This window comes from Crotalus tigris, unplaced genomic scaffold (assembly GCF_016545835.1).
Source record: "Crotalus tigris isolate CLP2741 ecotype Arizona unplaced genomic scaffold, ASM1654583v1 scf7180000024339.11422700, whole genome shotgun sequence".
Taxonomy (NCBI): Eukaryota; Metazoa; Chordata; class Lepidosauria; order Squamata; family Viperidae; genus Crotalus; species Crotalus tigris.
Genome location: NW_024100509.1, coordinates 4206076 through 4228083, shown reverse-complemented (window position 1 = coordinate 4228083; position 22008 = coordinate 4206076). Strand labels below are relative to the sequence as shown.

General features: G+C 38.2%; 1 protein-coding gene across 3 annotated transcripts in view; it reads left to right on the top strand.

Annotated features, from left to right (window-relative positions):
* APBB3 (amyloid beta precursor protein binding family B member 3) overlaps nucleotides 1-17878 on the top strand; it is a 42347-nt gene extending 24469 nt beyond the window's left edge. For 2 of the 3 annotated variants that reach the window (XM_039326083.1, XM_039326085.1), the window contains 8 exons: nucleotides 4980-5107; nucleotides 5389-5394; nucleotides 5475-5589; nucleotides 11771-11858; nucleotides 12689-12772; nucleotides 13712-13827; nucleotides 16352-16540; nucleotides 17423-17878. In XM_039326083.1, the coding sequence (XP_039182017.1) occupies nucleotides 4980-5107; nucleotides 5389-5394; nucleotides 5475-5589; nucleotides 11771-11858; nucleotides 12689-12772; nucleotides 13712-13827; nucleotides 16352-16540; nucleotides 17423-17650 (954 nt within the window). In that variant the 3' untranslated portion in view covers nucleotides 17651-17878. The remainder of the gene's footprint in view (nucleotides 1-4979; nucleotides 5108-5388; nucleotides 5395-5474; nucleotides 5590-11770; nucleotides 11859-12688; nucleotides 12773-13711; nucleotides 13828-16351; nucleotides 16541-17422) is intronic. The other variant, XM_039326084.1, reaches the window with a different exon arrangement.
* Nucleotides 17879-22008: the final 4130 nt, after the last annotated feature.

Here is a 22008-nt window from a genome sequence, read left to right as displayed (position 1 = left end):
CACAACTAAAAGTGGTAGGAAACCACACTCAATATTCTTTTCTAAAACCCCCAGTCTAGAATATCAGACATCTGCAGGAGTAATACTTCAAGACAAGACAAATATCTTCCAGGAGGAAATATATGCTATGTTGCAGTTAATTCAAATGACAATTGTTTCAAATCATAATAAGATTAAAAATAATTTTGATGATATAAATGAACATATCCTTGGCCTAAGCTCACAATTAAAAAACTCTCAGAAAATGATGACAAAGAATGAACAAATAAATCGGACAATAGAACAAAAACCAGAAGAAAGTGACCCAAAGATGGAAGCTACAAATGAAAATCATAGCTTAACACAGACAAAGAAAAATCTGCAAGATTCTGCTATAATATTCGAAATGGAAAAGACATTTTATTTTTCAAAACCTCAAAACAAAACTGAGGATAAGAAAGAAGATTTGATAAAATGGACTATAGAGCTGTCAGGAGAACCACTAGAATTTTGGAGACAAAAGATGAAAAGAGAAATTGAGGGAGAAGGAAAGTGGAAGCTTCTTAACAAATATAAATGGGTGAAACTCCCCCTCAAAAGCACCTCACTCAATTTGTCTTTCCTATTTTTAACAACACTTATAAAAATACAGGAAGAATCCCCTGGCAAACTGAACACACTGATTCGGAAAGCTGCTAGGCAAAAGAAGAAGGCGAGAGCTAGACTCAAGAGAGATGATTTGACTTACCAGATGGAGTACTACATGACCAAACACTTGTTTGAATATGGTTAAAAGAATAGTTAAATTTTGGATATAAATGAGTTCTATAGTAAGAGAGATGTGATTTATAAGTAGTATAGTATTTCTTTATGATATGAGAAATGTAAAAATAATGGGATGACTTAAAAGAACAAAATGTTTTGGATATTCAAATGTAATTAACTTGGAGAAAATTATAACTGATAAGAAATGTTTTGAATACTGAAGGGAAAATTAAGCCTAAATAAGAATAGGAGAGAGCCAGACTCAAGAGAGATGATTTGACCTACTATATAGAGTACTGTATGACCAAACACTTGTTTGAATATGGTTAAAAGAATAGTTAAATTTTGGATATGAATGGGTTATATAATAAGAGAGATGTGATTTATAACTAGTATAGTATTTTTTTATGATATAGGAAACCTAAAATACTGGGATGATTTAATTCTATAAAATGTTTTGGATATTTAAATGTAATTAATCTTGAGAAAATCATAATTGACAAGAAATGTTTTGAATACTGAAGGGAAATTAAGCTTAAATAAGAATTCTGAAAACAAGACCTATAGTGATTTACATAAGATGTTTTTTTGCAAAAGCAATTGTAAAATAAGCTGATTAGAAAAAACGCTACATATTGATGTTATTGTTATTCGTATAAATACTAGAAAAATGTTTATATTCAACTTTCTGTGTATTGAAAGTACTAAGAACTATATTTGTTTAATGTTGGTAAAAGAATATTATTGGAAGAAGAGAGGATCAAGGAAAGGTATTCCTAGTTAGTATGTTGATTATGAAATTATAGAAATTAACTTTTATTGATTGTTGTTAAATATATGAACCCAGACAATATGTTGTTTACCAAGTATTAAAGATTGTTATTCTAACAAATCAATAAAATATATTTTTTTTAAAAAAGAAAATCCTAAACTAAACCCCAAAGTCCTGGTAAACAGGCTACTTGCAGGGAAATGTGGAAGAAGACCAGAAAAAGAGCCAAACTCAACAGACCACTAGTCCCAAGATGCCCTGACCCAATTTTCCATAGACTGAACTAAAACAGACTGGGGAGGAACAGGAATATAGGAGAAAAAAGCACCATAATAAAAGTCCCCGCCCAGAGATTAGCTCCTTCTGCTTTTGTGTGTCTATCTTTAAAATCTTTGCAAAAAGGAATTTGAAGCACAGGTATAAGGTTACAATGAGATCCAGTTCCATCTATGTGCTGTTAAATCCTTCTATTTCATTCCAAACTCTCCCCCGCCAAACCTTCCCAACCAGTCTAAATCAATACCAACAGGGAAGTGACTGATCCCACCTTCTGTATTGACCTGAATAGAAAAATTCAAAAGATTTTGAAGATAAAGCAACACTCTGATAACAACTGCTAGAACAGGACAAAACACTTGAAACAGCTTGGGTCAAAAATGGATGCATTTGTTCCCCCCTTTCTTCTTCTTTTTTTAATGAATATTTTATTAATTTTCTAATTTTACAATCATAAGTTCTTAATAAGCTATGTGTTGTTTGGGTCTATTAGTAATTCAGTGGTACATATTAACTTTCTCAGTCTAGTCCAATACTACACCATCTAGTGTTTCCTTGGTCCTCTCTTCCGCTAGTATGCATTTTTCCATTCTGGGAAAATACAATTCTTGTTAATACATATACAATTAAATATAGACATCTACATCACATTTTTCTGGTATTATACCTAATATCAATAGTATCAATTTACAATATCTTTGCCAGCCAAAATATATCTCAATTGCACTTGCACTTAAAATCCATTTATTCAATCAATATCCTGCTTTTCCCGCTTTTTAAAAATTTTAATTTCCCATCAATGTTCAAAATATCTCTATCGCTTATAATTTTCTCATAATAAATTATATTTGGGTAACCAAAAGCTTCCCTTATTCAAACCCTTTTAGAATGTTCATATTTCCCATCTCATAACAAAATATAATATTCTAGTTACAAATCCTATCCTTCTAGTTATAATAATACTTTTATTTCTAACGGTTATTTATTTTTTTAGTCATATTCAAACATCTGTTTAGTAGTATAATATCCCATTTAATAGATCAGAACCCCAATTTTCTTCAGTCTTATTCTAGCTTTCTTCCTTTGCCAAATAACTTTCCAAGTCAGTACATTTAAATCATCAAGTAGTTCTTCCTCTGTTTTTGTATATATTATTTGGAACGAGGAAAAGAATTTGGTTGAAGTGTTTTTGGAAGAATGCTCAACCTATTTATATTCATTAAACAGCCTCCATCTTTCTCCTTCAGTTTTTCTTTTCATTTCTTGTTTGTCAATATTCAGCATTTCTCCTAAGCTTTATCATCCATTTGATCAGCTCTTCTTCCTTATCCTCAAATGTGTTCTGAGATCACATGGCTTTTCCATTTCCGGTGTTACCACTGCATCTTCTAATTTTTCATTTGTCTGTATCTGTCTGTTAATTCCTTCCTTTAGGTCCTCCATCTTTAAATCTGTTTCTACTAATTTTCCTTCTGTTTTCTGGGTTATTAGTTCCTTCTTTGCAGTCATTGTCTGGATTTATAAGTTTAGGTTAGAAAATTGTTCTTTTATCTCATTTGTGTTATTTTTAGTCTCATCCTGAAATAAAACAATTGTCTCTTGGATTGATTTCAACATGGAAAGAATTTCTTTCTGAGATTCATTAACATTTTCTTGTTGATATATCAAGCTGGGAGCATTGGAGTCAGATGTTGAAGATGATTTTTTACCATTTAAGGCTGAGTATGGAACATTCATTTTGTTTTTGTTTGTAGTCTTTATAGTCCAATAAGGTCCCCATCCCAGATAAGCAGTCCAAGAGTTTTTGTTTTTCCCTTTTCCCAGCTGCAGTCTACAAAAGTGAAAGTGTCCAAGAACAACAAAGAGTCTTATCTGAGTCTGGGCTTCAAGCCAAGTTTCCTTAAGCATTATAAATTGTAGTGCCATAATTCTCCTATAGATGCCGTTGACAACATCATCCAGCTTTTCAAATCCAAGCTTATTTTGCAAACTTTCAAATATTTTTTTCTAAAAGAAGTTTCAAAGGTACTTTTAGTCTCCAAATTTCAAAGCTATAGATCTGTATTAGTTCCAAATTGATCTTGTAGTTTCCTGTTTTCTCCCAAAGCAATTAATTCGCCGCTTTTTTTTTTCCTGAGGGAGCAGGGCAATAACTTCCCTTCCCTCTCTCATCGGGGAGGATTCTTTGCTTTGGGCATTCTTTTTTCCAGGAAAGTAGTGTTAGGGCCATAAAAAGAGGATAAAGTCTCACCCAGGTCTATCCACATTGCTCAGAAATTGCTAGTTAGTCCTTGTCTTCGGTTGTTAGCAGCTTCTGACTGGCCACACGAATGTAGCCAGTCTTTCCCCCACTGGTTTGGAGAGCTTCCTTGGATCCAGTGGGCCGCCGCCCCTCTGTGATCAACGAGGGTCCCCTCCTTCTTTGTTGCCTCTTCAGGGCAACTTTCAACCCTCTTTAGGGTCCCCAGTGAGGTGAAATCAAACATGGAGCCCCGTCTTTCTGCACCTATCACGCTGCAACATCAAACTGGAAGTCTCCCCCCTCCCTTTAACCCCCTTCTATTCCATGTATCCAATTTTCAGAAACTGACTGGACAAGTCCCTGCAGTTTTGCCGGCAAGCTTTTCAGAAGTGGTTTATCATTGCCTGCTTCCTAGGGCTGACCCAAATGACTAACTCAAGGTGACTCAGCCTGCTTTGTGCCCAAGGCCGGACTTGCAGTCTCCCTGTTTCTAGCTTGGTTATCTTAACCACTGCACCAAACTGGCGATCATTTGTGCTTTCTTCAAACAAAACAAAACAAATAGTGAAAAACACTGGTACTCGATTTTGTTCAAGAGTAGATTTTATTAGGTTTATATTAGAACTGTTTTGTGATATAATTCTGAAGACTCTGTGAATGAATTTAGTTAAATTTATGCTGAGAGTTCAGGTGTTTTATATAAGGACCTATTCAATCACTGCTGTTAGACTTCTTTTCTAATTATATTGAGAGGGATATTAAGTTGCCTGCATCCAGAAATGAGAGCCAAAATGTTATGTTAAAGAACTTTCCAATTTATATCTATCATACGATAGTCTTCTCAGTCACAGTCCTTCCCCATTATTACAGCTTTTGCTAAACATGCCTTAGGCAGAGGGATTTTCATTCCTGCACCATTCACATTTCTCTGGCTTTCCTCAACAGGGTCAAAACATGATGATGATTCTCCAGGAGGACACAATGAACTTGGTGGATCCTTTGGATCACAGCCTCATTCATTGCCAGCCCATCATCAATATTCGTGTTTGGGGTGTGGGCTGCAACAAAGGCAGGTGAGGAATAATGGTTGGGTCAGAGAAAGGAGACCTTATTGAAACCAAACTCCAAGGGCATGTCTACATTTTGTAATAGTGGGTTATTAAGCTATAGATATTGTTGAATTTAGTATTTAGGATTTAAGATTATCCACCACCACCCTGATTTTCCCATGGGATCTTCTGCTACCCTTTCCACATGCGATCACCATTTATTCCCAAGCTATTAACGGGGCACCTGCTTCAGATACTCTTCATTAACCATTCTTTTTTCCCTCTACATGCTGTGCTTGATCAAGGGACAGGTAAGTTCTCCTCTTCCTCCTGAAGCAAAGCTAGTGCTTGGAGCCCTGCTCTTGCTCATTGGGCTCTCCTCTCCTTGCAGGGATTTTGCTTTCGTGGCCAGTGACAAGGACACGTGTGTGCTGAAGTGCCATGTCTTCCATTGCAATGTGCCTGGCAAGGCTATTGCCAAAGCTCTGCATGAAATGTGCTCCAAGGTATCCCTCCTAACTTGTAGCACAGTTCTTTATATTTATATGTAAACACACACACACACACACACACACAAAACATTATGTATATGTGCATCCAGACACACATATGCTACATATGGAAAGGTTGTGGTTCTGAGGTGTACTTTTAGTGCAGCAGCAAGAGTTTTCAGTACTTTAACTAAGTAACAGATGTCACTGATGTTTCATTCTGCGGGAGTGGGAGACAAAATGAATATTAAAATAATCTTAGTCTCTTTATATACTTTCAAAATCAATCGAAAATTATTTAAAGGGAGTAAAGACTTTGCCAGTCTATATCTGCATGCTAATTCTCTGAAAATTGAAAGATGAAGTTAGGAGGGCAGAAACAAAAAATCCTGAAAATCCCCCCCCCCACTCAGATTATATGACTCAGATTATAGCATATACAGTCCACTCATGCTTCTTAGTGCACACAGATAGAAACAATGGGGAATGGGGGCAAACAGAAACGCACATGTGCCAGTATATGACACATTACTTAATTACACAGAAGAAGCCAGAGACACACTACCCCCTGTGGCCATGGCTAGAAAAGGGACCAGAAACAATTCCAGAATCCTTGCTTGGCATCTTTTCCCTTCCTTCCTACTTTCCCCCAATCTTAATCTGCTACTGTATCTGTTGCAAATTTTCTGTTGCTATACCTAACAGCAGTTATACAAATGTTTACAGCCTGCATCATTTTAGTGTAATTCTGAATGGTTGTAAACTGTTTGCATTGTGGCCTCCTTGGTGCTTTTTGAGCTTAGTTGTTTGCTGCAAACTTTCCATTACCCAACTATGTAATATCATTCACACTGTTAATGTTAGTTTGTCGGGTAATGAAACATCTGCCAGCTAATAACCAAGTTTAGAGAACCCCAAGAATTCCACACTCCAACTCCGAGCTGCAGATATTCTCTTCTACAATTTATATTTGCAGATTAGAAACTGGAGGAAGCAGAAATAGAAATACTTCAAATCTCATGCAGGAAACTGCACAAGAGAGCTAATATTCTATCTGAGAATATAATAACAGAGGAGAAGGGCAAAAATACACAGGATTTGCTTAGAGGTAGTGAAACTATATTGAAGGATTAGTGAAGAAAGAAAAAGCAACTTTTATAGCAGCTATATTTCTTCGGGGCTTACCTGAAATGTACAATGCCTTCATATGTGGATAAGAGACAAAGCTGAAGGCATAGGTAGTACTTCATTTTTTAAAACAAATGTTTGGAGATTAATTTGCATAGAAGGAATTAGCATAATGATATGTCCAATCCACCTTCCCTTAAACTCTTGGAGCAGAAGATACAGCTATATTATGTCATGCCCCCATATACAGCAGGGTTTGCATAACTGCTCTTTCTGTTTAGGGTATTCTTATGTTGCATTGGCTACTAGGATATACTATGTGCTTAGACCTGGATAGCTTTAGATGATATCTATAGTCATCTAAAATGTGAAGGTCCGGAGTGCAATTCCTGAGAGAGGTGTTGTACCCCGTGGAATAACATCTGGTCATTCCTCTCTGTGGAGTTGCAATAAGGATAAAACCAGTTGCATGGGTGCTCCAGGTGGTCAGGGTAGCATAGAAAAAGGCAATTATATCTAGAATAAAAAACACCACTACAAATAGTAAAGCAGGCAAGAAAGAAAAGAACATTTGTTATAAGAACGAGTACCAAAAACAGCAACTTGGGAGAAATGAACAAAGAATCAAAACAAGTAAAAAGAAAAGGGAAAAGAGTGGAGTGGAATTTTTTGAACAGTACAGGAAAAGTTAATGAATTAGTTTTGAAACACTCAAGCAGTACCAGATGTAGACTTGGTGAGGGCCTAAGCCAACGTTTCTCAACCTTGGCAATTTTAAGCTGTGTGAACTTCAACTACCAGAATTCCGTGCTGAATGACATCATGTACTCCCAGAGTTCAATGCTGCCTGGGGATTTCTGGGAGTTGAAGTCCATATAGTTTAAGGTGTCAAGATGGAGAAATATTGCCCTAAGCTATATAAAGCTTGGAGGCCCCTTGTTAAGAAGTTTCACCATTGCTTACCAAAACAGGACCTGGGGTTGCTAGAAAAAACAATGAAAACGTATATAGGAGGTATTTAAAACAAAAAATTACATTTTTTTTTCAAATGAATGCATGTACTGATTAAATGTTTATCATTTGGCTGGCTTGACCTCTCTCACAGATTATAATATAGTACTCGTTATTCTGGAAATAATACTTAAATGAAATCTTAAAAATAATTTTAAGATACATTAATATATATAAAATAGTGACAAAATAAGTTATCAGGATCACTTTTATTAATGTAAGCAATAATGAACTCATTAGCAAAATCAGAAAACTGATATTCGGAAATTTTACGAAGTCCTAATCTATAGCTTGTTTAACTTATGCATAAATCAGGCACTGTTCTCAAGGCATATGACAAATTATACATTGAAATGGACTTTTTGCAGATTATAGATATAAGTTGCAACAAGTTCTAATGTTTCATCCTTTTTGAGCCTGCCTGTAAATAAATCATGGCAGTCCTGTTGATCCATTTTCCATTTTATGGGTGGCTACTTTATTTTGATTTACGCCTCACTTGTGTATGTCTGTTGTACTGTATGTCTGTCTTCATCATCTGAACAGATGCAGTAATCATGTAAGTTTGCAAACAAGAGATTTTAATTATGATCCAGGTGGCAGCTGGTAGCCTGCCAGCATTCTGTATGTAGCAGCCAGCTTATTTTCTATATACAGTAGTGCTTATATTTCCCCTGCACAGTTTCACTGTACTACCCCGAAGGTGACCTGTTGTGTGAGCAGTCTGAGTCTCCTCCTACAGATGATGGGCTGAACATTCCTGAAGTCCTAATGAAATTTGCCAGGCCTCCTGCCTATGACAATTATCTAATGTGCAATGGAGGGAACAGGTTTGGGAAGGGATGGGGTGAATGAAGTATTGCCAGACATAATGATGTTGACATATAATGGTGCAGAGGATTTCATTTAAATAATATTGATTTTAGTCATTGCTTATGAATACTAGGTTTTAATTATTTAAATAACCACCAGGAAGTCTATTATTTTAATAAAGGAAAGACCACTCAGGTGGTCTACTATAACCTTGATATAGATTCACTGGTTCTCAAAGAACCATTTTAGGAAGCAGGCATAAACAAAGTAGCAAACTGGAACAGGATCAAAAAAGAGCAGTGAAGTAACTGCCCAAGGGATTGGGCAGTAAGACCTATGAAAAGCAGCTGCAGGAGACATATTCACAGAAAAGATTATTGAAAGACCTTCTTGATACGACTCTGAATACCTGAAAGGATGGCATGGAGAAGAAAGTCAAAAACTGTTCCTTATGATTCCAGAGTACAGGACAATGGATAATGGATTTAAACAACAGGAAGGCAGATTCCAACTGAATGTCAAGAAGAAACTGTTCACTGTAAAAAGGGTTCTATAGCAGAACCAACAATCAAGAAAACTAGTAGAGTCCTCAACACTGGATGTGTCCAAGCAACGTTGAAGATGCCTTAATACAGCGTTTCTCAACGTTTGTGTGACGGCGACCCCCGTCACACGATGCGCCGTGCATGTGCGGGGGCGAAAATGGCGGATCGTGTTGTTTGGCGACCCCCGTAAAATAGTCGTTCGACCCCAAAGGGGGTCGCGACCCATAGGTTGAGAACCGCTGCCTTAATAGGATACTTCTCCAACTTCTCCTATTCCTTCTTTCTGGTGTTGCTGTCACCTGGTACTGCTACATTTATCACTACTGCTATCTTCCAGTCTGTCATTATTATGATGTCCAGTTGATTAGACAGTACTTGTCTGCCTGCCTGGATCTGGAAATCCCAAGGCTCTTAGCCCTTTTATTTTCCACAACCTTCTGTGGGATTGCCCATCTAGAATTAGGAGAGTCTAGCCTATATTCTGTACAATAAATTTTATTTTATATATTTTGGGAGATGTATGTGATTGTTTAAATATTTTTGATAGTTGAAAAAAAACTAACCCGAATGAAAGGTTTATTACTACAATCCAAAAGTCTATTTGATAATAGGAATAATGGTTCTTTTACAATAGGGGTAGGCACATGTATCATTTATAAATATTACAGAACTATAATTCCCAACAACTCCAGTCATTTTGACCAATAGTAAGAAATGCTAGAAATTATACTACAGCAGATTTAGCATGCCACAGCATGCCACATTATCTCCATCTTATTATGAGAGTTTATGTGTACATATATAATACACACACACATACATATATTTTTAATTCTAATTGAACTAGAGCCGATTGAGTTCTTATAGGTTTCACAATTATGTATCAGGTTTTTTGTGAAATAAAATGATCAAATCATTATCCAATTTTTAATGAAATTTCAGTCTGAAAAAAAAATCTGAATTATTGCTCACCAGCTCTTCATTCTAGAAGAGGTTAAGGAAGAACCAGGTTGCGTTGACAGCAGAGTCAGCTACAGTTTACCATGTGTTCCCTCAAAGTTTTGGAAGCTGTATTTCTAACACTGCATTTGCCCTTTTTTGCGGTCACATCACATTGCTAAACTGATGGTTTTAGGAATAAGCGAGGGGGGTCAGGAGAGGCTGCTTTAAATCAATTGATTATGATTGTGGTGCAGTTAAAAACTATTAGGAAGGAGCATTTTGGCCTTTGGCGAGTACAGCATTTATTGACTATTCTTTAAAGCAACAGCTTCTTTTCTCTGTCTCAGTAATTGAAGTCACCTCTTTTTTTTGCTGATGATTCCTATTACTAGTATTTTCTATTCGGTGTATAAACTGTTCCATCTTGTTTTCTTTGAGCAGGAGATCCCGCCCACCATGCATTTATGACTGTCTGAATTCTTCATGTTTGTTGGAATCATTGTGTGATTTAACAGTACTAAATGCCTTATTTCTTAAACTTGTAATTAGATGTGCATGTTAAACTGAAAATAACACTTGTATGGTTTCCTGTTTCTGACTTTTTAAATTATAGCTTGTGTCCTTGGTCACTTCTCCCAAATAGGGGAGGGGCTAATAACATCTCAACCCTAGAGCAGGGCTTTTCAACCGGTGGTACGCATACCACCTGTGGTACTTTGCCACGTGGCAGGTGGTACACGATTGCTAGCCAAATGTAGCAGGGGAGGGGAATGAGCTGAAGCAAGCCAAGCCTGAGGGACAGGCAGCTGCAGCTGCAGGATTGTCTGGGCTTAGCAGAAGCCCAGGAGCTGGCAGAGCTCCAGTTGATTGGCTCCAGCTGATTGGTGCTTCCAGAAGCAGCTGGGAGCTGGAGATGAACTGAAGAAAAAAAGGGGGGGAAAGAGAGGAGGCTATAAAAGAACGTGGTTTGGGTGGGGGAAGGAGAAAAAAGACAACAGGAAAGGTTTAATCCCTTTAAAGAAATATAATTAGTTTTACCCCCTTTAATTGAGTCTGTCTGTGGCTTTTAGAAAGTTTTCTTTGAAGGCAAACAGGCTTAATTTAAAGCTGAAGCTTTTCACAATTGCCGGAGCCTTTCAGTCTAGAATTGCAACATTGTGACACCTGAGGCAGCTTAAAGAGAAAAAAAAACTGGGTAACTATTGATCTGTCTCCAGCCTTCTTTTGGGGTGGGGGGGTAGATTGTTGAGAAGGTGGTTGGACAGCAAAGAATCTTAAAGGAATCTATTATTCAGACCTTTAGTTGGGTTTCAGGCAAGGAGTCATTATGGAGATGGATTTGGTCATATGGATTGAAGCTTTTTTTGTATGTACATAGTATTTACTATACTTTGTGAACATCCCTGGTAGTCATCAAAGTGTACAAATTGTGCAGTTTGGCCTCATTTTGTCAATAGGGGTCCCACTTGGTTAATGCTTCGAAAAAAATCTTTTGAACCAGGCTCTCCACAGGCTTCATCAGAACCAGACTTCTAGTGGTTGGTAGTCAAGCAGCAAAGTGCCAATTAAGTTGTGCGTCTATTAGTAAGCTCAACTAATAAGAGGATCGGATTGCATTTATTGAAGGAAGGGGACTTGTTATTTGAGTTCTTATTTCTGCCCATACACTTGGAGCCCTTGCACTTTGCTCCTCGGTTTTACTATAAAAACATACTAAGATAGGCTTTAAGCTATAATGGCCTTTTTCTATTTTACAGATTATGGCTGAGCAAGCAGTGGCAAGTAACAGCCTCTCTCGATCCATCACCCTTGAATCTGTGTCTCCAAATGACATATCTCTGCAAGGTAACAAGATTCTAGACCAAGTTTCTTTAATTACATGCGTTATATTTTTCCTCACATTTACAGAAATGTAGTGATTATTCCTTAGGCTCTTATATTAGGAATCACTACTCTTCACCTTACCCCTGAAAGAACCTCTGCATTGGGATGAAAGATCGAATAACAAAGCAGCATTTTCGCTATATAAAGTTGATTTGTTGAATTTCACCTTGGCATTTGTTGCTTGGTGCCTTTATCTTTGAATGGATTTTGTCTGACCTTCGCAGTATCTTATGTGTGGTAAATCATTTCACTGAATAGGTTCCGAGGTCCCTCATACCTTTCCTGATGCATCATGAACTACAGTACACAGTAAAAGCAGATCATCATACCATCCAGTTTGAAAATACACAACTGAATGTTTGCTATAATTGTAGAAGAATTTAGGAAATGGGTGGGAAGTCAGAGAGGTGATCGGTGAAGAACACATCTGCCGGCCACCTGTGCCACCAAAACATTACTGGCAGACTGGAGTCTCTGTGTTCTGGCAATCTACAGAGGCATTTCACTGGTATTCTTTGTTTTCAGACAATGACGGAATTAATGTGCTCCTGATTGCCCCCTTATTATAACCTGCAGTGCAGCATTTGATACCTCCTATAAAAACTTCCATTTCTTAGATTAATGGCACTCTTAGGGACCAGTGAGTGAACTCCGTAAGACTTACTGTAGGATCATGAGGAAACACTTGATTACTCATTCCAAGTGCCATGTTTCGGTATCTCCTTATTTCCAATAAGATTTATTTTCTGAACAACAGATTGCAACAAATCTGTTCTCTTTTGTTCCTGCAGCTGATATATTTGATGCTGTGAGAAAATCTGTTCAGAAATACAAAGCTTTCTATATCGGCAGCTTACCAGTATCCAAATCTATGGGTAGGTATTTCTTAGTGACTTCTGCAACTTATGTTTATAGCTGGCTTCATAAATATTGTAAGGTGTAATCTTGTCTATTTTATTAGCATTTCTACAATTATGAAAATAACTTCTGCATTATAAGTTGCAATTGGTAGTTTATTTTTATCCTTACAGGAATCTTGCCTGGTATATGGAAAAAGGAATAATTCTGTTGATGAGATTCCTGTGCAATAATGCTTTCTTCTCTGTGCTGGATACACTGACCACATCAATAACGCTATCAGCTCTGAGTTGCAAATATCTGCAGCCATTTGCTGACCTGATAAATGGCAGCAAAGAGAAACTACCAACTCTAATTTTTGCAACTGAGATCTGGCAACTTGAAATGAAAATCCATTGGGTTTTGTTCGTATTGTAGTTTGCTCTTGAGTTAAAGCTATGTTAGGGTTGACAGGAGGTGACAAGAATCAGGTTGAAGCATAGATTTGATTAGAAAATGATTAAGGAATGAAGAGTTAAATACTGCTTTTCTTTGATGTTGTGTTTCACCTTAAAAATTAAATATAAAAACCTATAATACATCCCTTTAATAACTGTTTGTCAAGAAATCAACAAGTTCATCATGTCATCTTGTTACTGTGCCTGTTACAAGTTTCTATGATGTATAGCGGTTAAAGCTGTAGGGTGAAGTTAAAGGAAACGGTAGAAATGTTTGAAGTTACTATTTTTTTTTTATGGATATTTCTCTCAAACTAGCTGTTCTCTTGAAAAATCTCAAAACAGATGATTTCTTTAGTTATCTTTCCTCATCTTTGGCCTTGGGAGGAATCTTAAGCAGCCAAGTTGCCTTGACTGGAGTTTTGGAATTCAGAACCTGGATCCTGAAATTACCTATTCTGCAGCTAATGGTGAAAAATGGCTTGGCTTATTCATTTCTTTCCTGCCTTGGCACTTTAGGGATGGATGTGCTAAATAATGCCATTGAAACTCTGATGGGCAGCTGTAACCGTGAGCAGTGGATTCAAGCTGTGGTTAGTGTTTCAGACTCAGTGATGCAAGCAGATCAGACTGAAGTAAGTGATATTATACACAGTGGAATCTTTCTATTCTCACCAAATATCTGAGTATGACCTTGCTATCTGTCTCCTGTATGTGCTATGGCCTGCTTGCTCTGCATATCCCAAAAATCGAGTAATCAGCCAAGGAAATACTTGACTGAAAACTGATAGTTGGAATTTTTCTCATCATGATTGATTGAATGCTATTACCTAGAGCAGTGGTTCTCAACCTTTTTAATGTCACGACCCCAACCGGTCGTAAGTCGAGGACTACCCAACTGGTCATAAGTCAAGGACTACCCAACCGGTCGTAAGTCGAGGACTACCCAACCGATCATAAGTCGAGGACTTTCCCTGCCCGGGAGTGCCACGCATGTGTGGTGCCGCCCCCTGCGCCGGCCGAGGCGTAGCTGGCAAGGGGCAGCGACAGCGCAGGGCGACCACCGGCTGGGCCACCAGCTGGCCCAGCCCAAGGGAGGTAAGGCACCTGCCGGGCTCCACGCGCGCCAGCAACCCTCCCTCCGCCCGCCGGCCTCCCACCCCTGGCCCTCTTTTACTTACATTTTTAGTAGTTGCTTAGCAGGGAGGGGTGGAAGCTTCCAGACAGCTCACCTTCACTGCAGACAACTTGTAACACCACTTGCAGACTGGGGCTTTTGGCAGGCTCAGCAGGGCAGAGACAGCCTGGACAATTCCTATTGGCTTTTGAAAGCCAATAGAATTAGACTCTATTCAAGAGAGTCTATTCTATTGGCTTTCAAAAGCCAATAGAATAAAAGGGAGTAGCACAGCTAAGGAAAAGGGGAAAAAAATGGCGGACTGCGTTGTTTGGTGACCCCCGTGAAATGGTCGTTCGACCCCAAATGGGGTCGCGACCTACAGGTTGAGAACCGCTGACCTAGAGTAAGGGTTGGCAGTCTTTTTCCATAGTGGAGCCAGAAGCCATATGCTGCTACCCGCATTTTTTGAGGAGGTGGAAAGCACTTTCTCCCTCCCTGTTGTGGATTGGATAAGTATATTTATTTTTGGGACCAAGGGCTAAATGGTTTTGGCTGGTGGGCATATCTGGCCTATTGGCCATAGATTGCTGACCCCGATCAGATCTTGGCTGCAAAATCCAGATAATGATTACAGGTAGTCCTCTACTCATAACTGGTCACTTAGTGACCATTCAAAGTTATGATGCCTCTCCCAAGTAACATTTTGGGCACTTGGCTATAGGGTCCATCTGTTTGCCTTGTCCTACAGTCATGTGATCATGATTTTTGAGCTGTGGTGGCGGCTCATTGGTTAGAATATAGTATTGCAGGCTGACTCTGCCCACTGCCAAAAGTTCAGTCCTGACCAGGTCAAGGTTGACTCAGCCTTCCATTCTTCCAAGATTAGTAAAATGAGGACCTAGATTGTTAGGGGCAATATGCTGACATATTGTAAACTGCTTAGAATTCTATAAAGCACTATGGAGTGAAATATAAGTCTAAGTGCTAAGTGCTATTTTTGTCATTTTTTGCCGAAAACTGGCACTCCTTCCAGAGAAAACTTACTTTCCATTTACTTACTTTCAGGAGAAGATAATTAAGAAGCTTAACTTTGTTACTTTGGCGAGGTTCCACAGTGATTTTTTAATCTGTGCTAGCCATTTGCTGCCAAAGACAAAGATTTCAATGATCCATTGATTCCAGTGGGAGTCAATTATAGTTAATTATCCCACAGAGGTCAGTTGGATTTTAATACGTTTAGCTTTGTATGTTACAAATTCAACTGATTTTCATTAGAATATTAAGCACTTCCATTAATCTTTCTCATGGAGAATTTTAGTATCCTTAACTTTGGTTGGGGTTTGTCTATAGTTCAACCTAATTTATTAAATATAAAGTGAAAAAAACGAATAATAAATGTTAAAGGGTCATTCTTGACCTTTATTAACCTGCTTAATAATATTGATACATCCAGATATAGTTACATCCTATTTGTTCCACTGGTTTCAATGAGCACTAAGTATTGCTTTCTGCAAAATGGAATTTACATTTACAAAACACATAGCCCTATTATGTTATTCTTCCAATAATGTTTACTTTTAACATATTGTATTAAACTATAAACTAGAGATTTCAAGCAGTCTGCTGGATTTATACACCATAATGTGATTTGTTTGAATTTGCCAGGGTAAAATTCAGCCATGGTGATTTATAAAGCATAGTTTATAGTTATCTGAATACCACTGCACCAATTTAACCATTTGTTAAATCATGTCTTACAGTTGCATATGATCTAGCTGTCTGTCTCAAGATGTCCACCTACTACCATACACAAAAGTCACTGCATCACATTTATGAGGCTGGTCACATAATTCATCTTTGTTTTAGGAATAGGGTTTTTTTTTTAAAAAAAAAAAAAAGAAAAAAAGAAAAAGAAAGAAAGTATACCTTTGATTCCTGTGTGAAGAACACCTAAACCTTGCAACTGGTATCTGGAGGACAATCAGAATCAAATGCAATGAGTTAGTATAATCTGATTGGATTGTTCTGTATTCTTTAAGGCTGAAGAGGAAAAAGATCCCTGCATTTGGGAATGCCAAGTACGCTACGTGACTTTTATTGGGATTGGGAGAGATGCCCACACATTTGGACTTATTGCTGACATGGGGAAACAACATTTCCAGTGCACAGCTTTTTGGTGTGAACCAGATGCTGGAACCATTTCAGAAGCAGTACAGGCTGCATGTATGGTAAATGCTGTGAAAGTAAAACAAACCAAAGCAGATTTCAGGAATAGTATTAGTCTTCCTACCATTCTTGGTTCCACTCCCCATCACACTCAATACATTGTTTTCTGGCTCAGTATTCACCGGTCTTGAAATGCTTAAAGATAAAAAGATCAAGAGTCTTGTTCAAAAGAGGAAAATATTGTTGGATATTGCCATCTAGAATAAACCACCTGAAATGTTTTATTCTAACTGAGGACTTCTAAACCATTCTGTCAGAACCATTCCCTACAGCCTAGCTCTAGGAAAAAGAGAAAGTCAGACCTTAATTAACATTATGGAACATCCTAAGAATTAGTGAAATCAATTTTTTTGTTGAGATTAATTGGTATAATATTTGTTATGCATCATATCTGATAATAAGAGTCTAGCGAGAAAATCAGAATATCACCAAATAATTGAACTTAGCTTTAATCATTATATAGATGAATTATAAAATACCTGGCCAATTCTAGCTGCAGTATTCTTTATGCAATTTTGAATGATTATTTTCAAATTAAACCATAAGGTTTTTCCAAATAACGTACTGGATTGTATGTTCTTGCAATATCAGGAGAGAAGCTTACAGCATCTTGGCTGAACTTGAAAAAGCTAAGCAAAGTTGAACCTAGTCATACTGAAATGGGAAACAACATTTGTCTGTAGTCTAGCTTGAGAAGTAAGAAAGAAAGACATTTCAAACTGTAAACTGTTGCTATATTTTATCTTTTAGTCAATAGGAAATTGAATGAGTCTTTGCCATTATATAATAGGGAGAAGATTTTTAGGACAAAACATACGTTAATTTAGGTTTTTGTAAGCTATATAATCTCTAAATTCACTGCAATTTATGTGTTTCTTTAATAGGTCCAGTATCAAAAGTGCTTAGTGGCATCACAAATGAGAAGAAAAAGTAATTCACACTCCATTATGAAGCTGAAAAGGACAATGTCGCTCGATTCACCCGTTTGTTCATTTCCCATCACAGGACCCTCCTTGCAGAAAACAAGCAGTGGGGCCACAACATGCAAGAGGGGAATGTTTTCTTTCTTTGAAACCTTCCGCCAAAAACATTCCACGCTACACACTTCCTAAGATGAAAACAAAGTTTGGTGGTCCCAGATGACCCTTAATGGCACTGCCCTCTGATGTCCAGGCTAAGAATGTAACTAGCATAATTTTGTTTGTGAACCTCCTTCACTGAAGTGAAAAAACCAATACAGCCAAAACAAAACTGGATCCTAAAGAAGGATCCTGACAGATTCTGGACATGCTATGCATATTTCTTCCAGTTCTTTGCTACATAGAAATTCTGAGGGAGAGGCAAGCTTGTGGGGGGTGGGGAGGGGGAGGGGGGGCAGGGGAGAAGCAATGCTGCACAAAACCATTTGAAGGTGTTGCTTGCTATTCAGGGCAAGCAACATCACCATCACTGCGTAAACTTAAAGTCTTGCTCCAATTGCCCAGGGATTGATAGGTCTGAGCAAAGCAGCCAATTCATCTTCATTCAGTAACAACACATTTTTTATGATTGAAACTGTGGACGTTAACATGGTTCCTTTCCTAGCTGTAGTTTGAACTTGGAATGTGATACTGGAAAAAAAGGCTCAAGAGAAGAAAAGTAACTGCTGATTCTCTAGGTACATGTTTGGATTAGTGTAAGCTCGTGATCTGTGAGGCAGAAATAGAAATGATGTTATTCCTGGAAAACTAATAAATAATTGACATCAATATTCTCCAAGCTAATGCCACGCAAATGTGTTTGGACCACAAATCTCAATATTTTCATCCAATTTTCATATCAGTCTATGCATACTTCTCACTGTACTAGTTTGTATAGTTTCCCCGTCTGAATATTTTTTTTTAATTTGGTAAAATCTGTATTCATCTTTTAACATTTGAACATCATCAGTAAATAGCGTTGCCAGTCATGCAACACTGAAACAAGCACCTGGCCATAATAAGCAGATCAAATGGTGCACATAATCCCAGTGCTTTCTAACGAAATGTTTGTAAGCAAACTATGCATGCATAGTGCTTGCATACAGGACTGTTGTTTATAACATGGCCATTCTACCAGTCTGACACTTGAATTAGAAGCATCATCTAGACTCAGACCATCATTCGATGAGCCAATGTTGGTGATTCAAATAATAGGGAAGATTTCTTTTTCAAAAGATGTAATATTAAATGCCTGTGGCACTAGCATTGTGAAAATTACTACTAGATCAGAGATCCCCAACCTTTCCAGTTTGGCGGCCTGGAGGGAAAGGGAAGAGCAGGGAAATGTGCATGCGCATGAACACAAGGGTAGATGGGCACACATACGGTGGTGACGCTAGCACCCGTGCACATGTGCAAGTGGGCTGTGTGCATGCATGAATAGGCTGTGCATGTGCAAGTGGGCCATGTGCACTTACAGTGGTGCTGGCGGTGGTGCGAGCACCTGCGCACCTGTGCAAGTGGGCTGCTAGCGGTTGTGCACATGTGCAAATGGGGCACTAGTGCCCACACGCATGCGCAAACGGGTCACTAGCAGTCCCGTGCATGTGCAAACAGGGCCGCTAGTGCCCATGCGGCAGCAGCAGTGCCAGCGTGAGTGGGAGATGTGCGCAAGTCGCCAGCCATTCCCTCGCCCTGATGGCCAACAGGCTGCGGCCCAGTAGCGGGCCGTGGACCACAGGTTGGATGGGATCTATACAATGGATAGATGAGATTGGTAGGAAGAAGGATGGATCACCAAATGCATTACATTTTATGTTTCAGTTTCATTCTTGATATAATTCCTTTTCTTTCATTTAATAAGTACTCCTGGATGAAGATAGACTCAAGTCTACCTCAGTGATACTCTCTATCTATCTACATTGTGCAAATAAAGTACTAATATATATTAAAGTTATATTTGCTTTATGTTTGGTCTCTATCTCCTGACAATTCTACTGGTGCTCAAATGAGTGGCTGAATACATATAGCGTAAATGAATCAAGTTTTGCTGAGTTAGATCCAACACTTTTAGACAAATTATTAGAACTATATATAATGATACAAAACCTGTCCTTAATATTTCAGCCTTTAATAATGATTTCACGATTTTATTCAGGATAAATATTATGCCAACAGACATATCAGTTCCCTTAGTTCTTACCTTAGTTCCCTCCTGAGAGGCATGTGTCACTATTTACAGATAACCCAAGGAAACATCACTTTTAAAGAGCAATAATTTTATTACTGATGTGTAACAAATAAATAACCTAGCAACTGACATCTTTGTCATCCAAAAGGTAGAAGAGGGAATTAGAGGGACAGCTACACTGGACCCAATTCTTACTAAGAGAGCAGAAATGATAGAGGGGGTTGAAGTTGCAGGAACTTTGTGGGAGAGTAACCATGTATATCATTCAGTATACTGCAGACACAAGCAGTAGAACATAATCAAATCAGTGTCTCAGACTTTAAAAGAGCTGATTATAATAAACTTATAGAGAGCTTGGAAAGAATTCCATGGATGAAAATGTTAAAGGAGAAAACAACTAAGAAGCTTGGGAAACTCTGAAAAATATGAATATAAAGCCCAGTCCAGCACAATACCACTGAAAAAGAAAAATAAGAAATCCGACAAGAAACCAGCATGGTTGCACAAAGATCTCCCTGATAAATTGAAAGATAAAAATGATAAATGTAAAAAATGGAAAGAGGGACACATAACTAAGGCAGAATACCTGCAAAGATGAAGTCAGGAAAGCTAAGACTCAGAATGAACTAAGACTTGCAACAAATGTCAAAAATAATAATAAAAAAGTTTCTTTTAACATATAAAAAACAAGAAAATAGTCAAAGAAACAATTAGTCCAACAATGGGGAAAGATAGCAAGGAAGAGATGGGCAGCAGGGAAAAAGCAGAGCTGCTTAATTCTTCCTTTGCATCTGTCTTCACACAAAAAGAAAATATACCCCAACCTACCAAAGAGAGAACCATAAAAGACAGACTAGGAATTCAAATTAAAATAGGGAAGAAAATGGTAAGAAAAGGGGAAAAAAAACAGATCCAGGAAACTACAGACCAATCAGTCTGGAAGATCCTATAAAAGATAATCAAGCAACAGGCCTGCAAACACCCGGAAGCAAGCAAAGTTATAACTAGAAGCCAACACGGGTTTGTAAAAAACAGATCATGCCAAACCAATCTTATTTCATTCTTTAACCAAGTGACTAAATTAGTGGACCAGCGAAATGTTGTGGACATAGTATACTTGGATTTCAGTAAGGCATTTGACAAGTAAACCACAGCCTACTTCTTGGTAAGCTAGAAAAATGTGGGTTAGACAGCATCACTACCAGATGGATTTGTAACTGGCTGACAAACCACACTCAGCATGTAGTCCTTAATGGAACTATGTCTACATGGAGGGAATTAAGCACTGGGGTACCCCAAGGTTCAGTTTTAGGCCCAGTACTCTTCTAATATCTTCATAAATGATTTAGGTGAGGGGATAGGAGGGGAATTCATCAAATTTGCAAACACCAAGCTGGCAGGAATAGCCAACACCTCAGAAGATAGGCTCTAGATGGATCTCAACAGACTTGAACACTGGGCCCTATCTAACCAAATGAAATTTAATAGTGATAAAAGTAAGGTTTTACATGTTGCCAAAAAAACCCAAATGTACAGATACAGATTAGGTGAAATCTGGCTCAATAGCAGTAACTGCAAGAGGTTAGCGTTAGGGTTAGTTCTAGTGGATAATCACTTAAATATGAGCCAGCAGTTTGCTGCAGCTGCCAAAAAAGCCAATGCAATCCTAGGCTGTATTAACAGAAGAATAGAATCAAGATGAAGTGAAGTGTTAGTACTGTTTTATAAGGCCTTGGTAAGACCACATTTGGAATACTGCGTACAGTTTAGGTCATCACAATATAAAAAAAGATGTTGAGACTCTGAAAAGAGTCCACAGAAGAGGGGGTTGGAGACTAAAACATATGAAGAACAGTTGCAAAAATTGTGTATTAGTCTAATGAAAAGAAGGGCTAGGGTGACATGATAACAGTGTTCCAATGTTTGAGGAACGGTCACAAAGAAGAGTAGGTCAATCTATTTTCCAAAGCACAAGAATGCAAGATAGGACAAGAAGCAATGAATGAAAAGTCACCAAGGAGGGAAGCAACCTGTCAGCCTGATCATCTTCAAGCTTGCTGCTAGCTGCCATGGAAATGGAGGGAGGGGGAAACAACAGGTATTTGGGAGGAGAAGCATGCAGGAGTAAAACTGAAATTTCTGAGAAGCGATGGGGAGGCCTGGACTCAGAGATGCCAGCTTGCGTTGTTTAACATTTTAAAGGCCAACCATCCTGGGGTTGGCATGCACAAAGGAGGATCGATGCACCTAGACCAGAGATGTTCCCAAAACACCTTCTTGGCTGATGGTTGAACTCTGGTTGCCTGGCTATTGGGAGGGG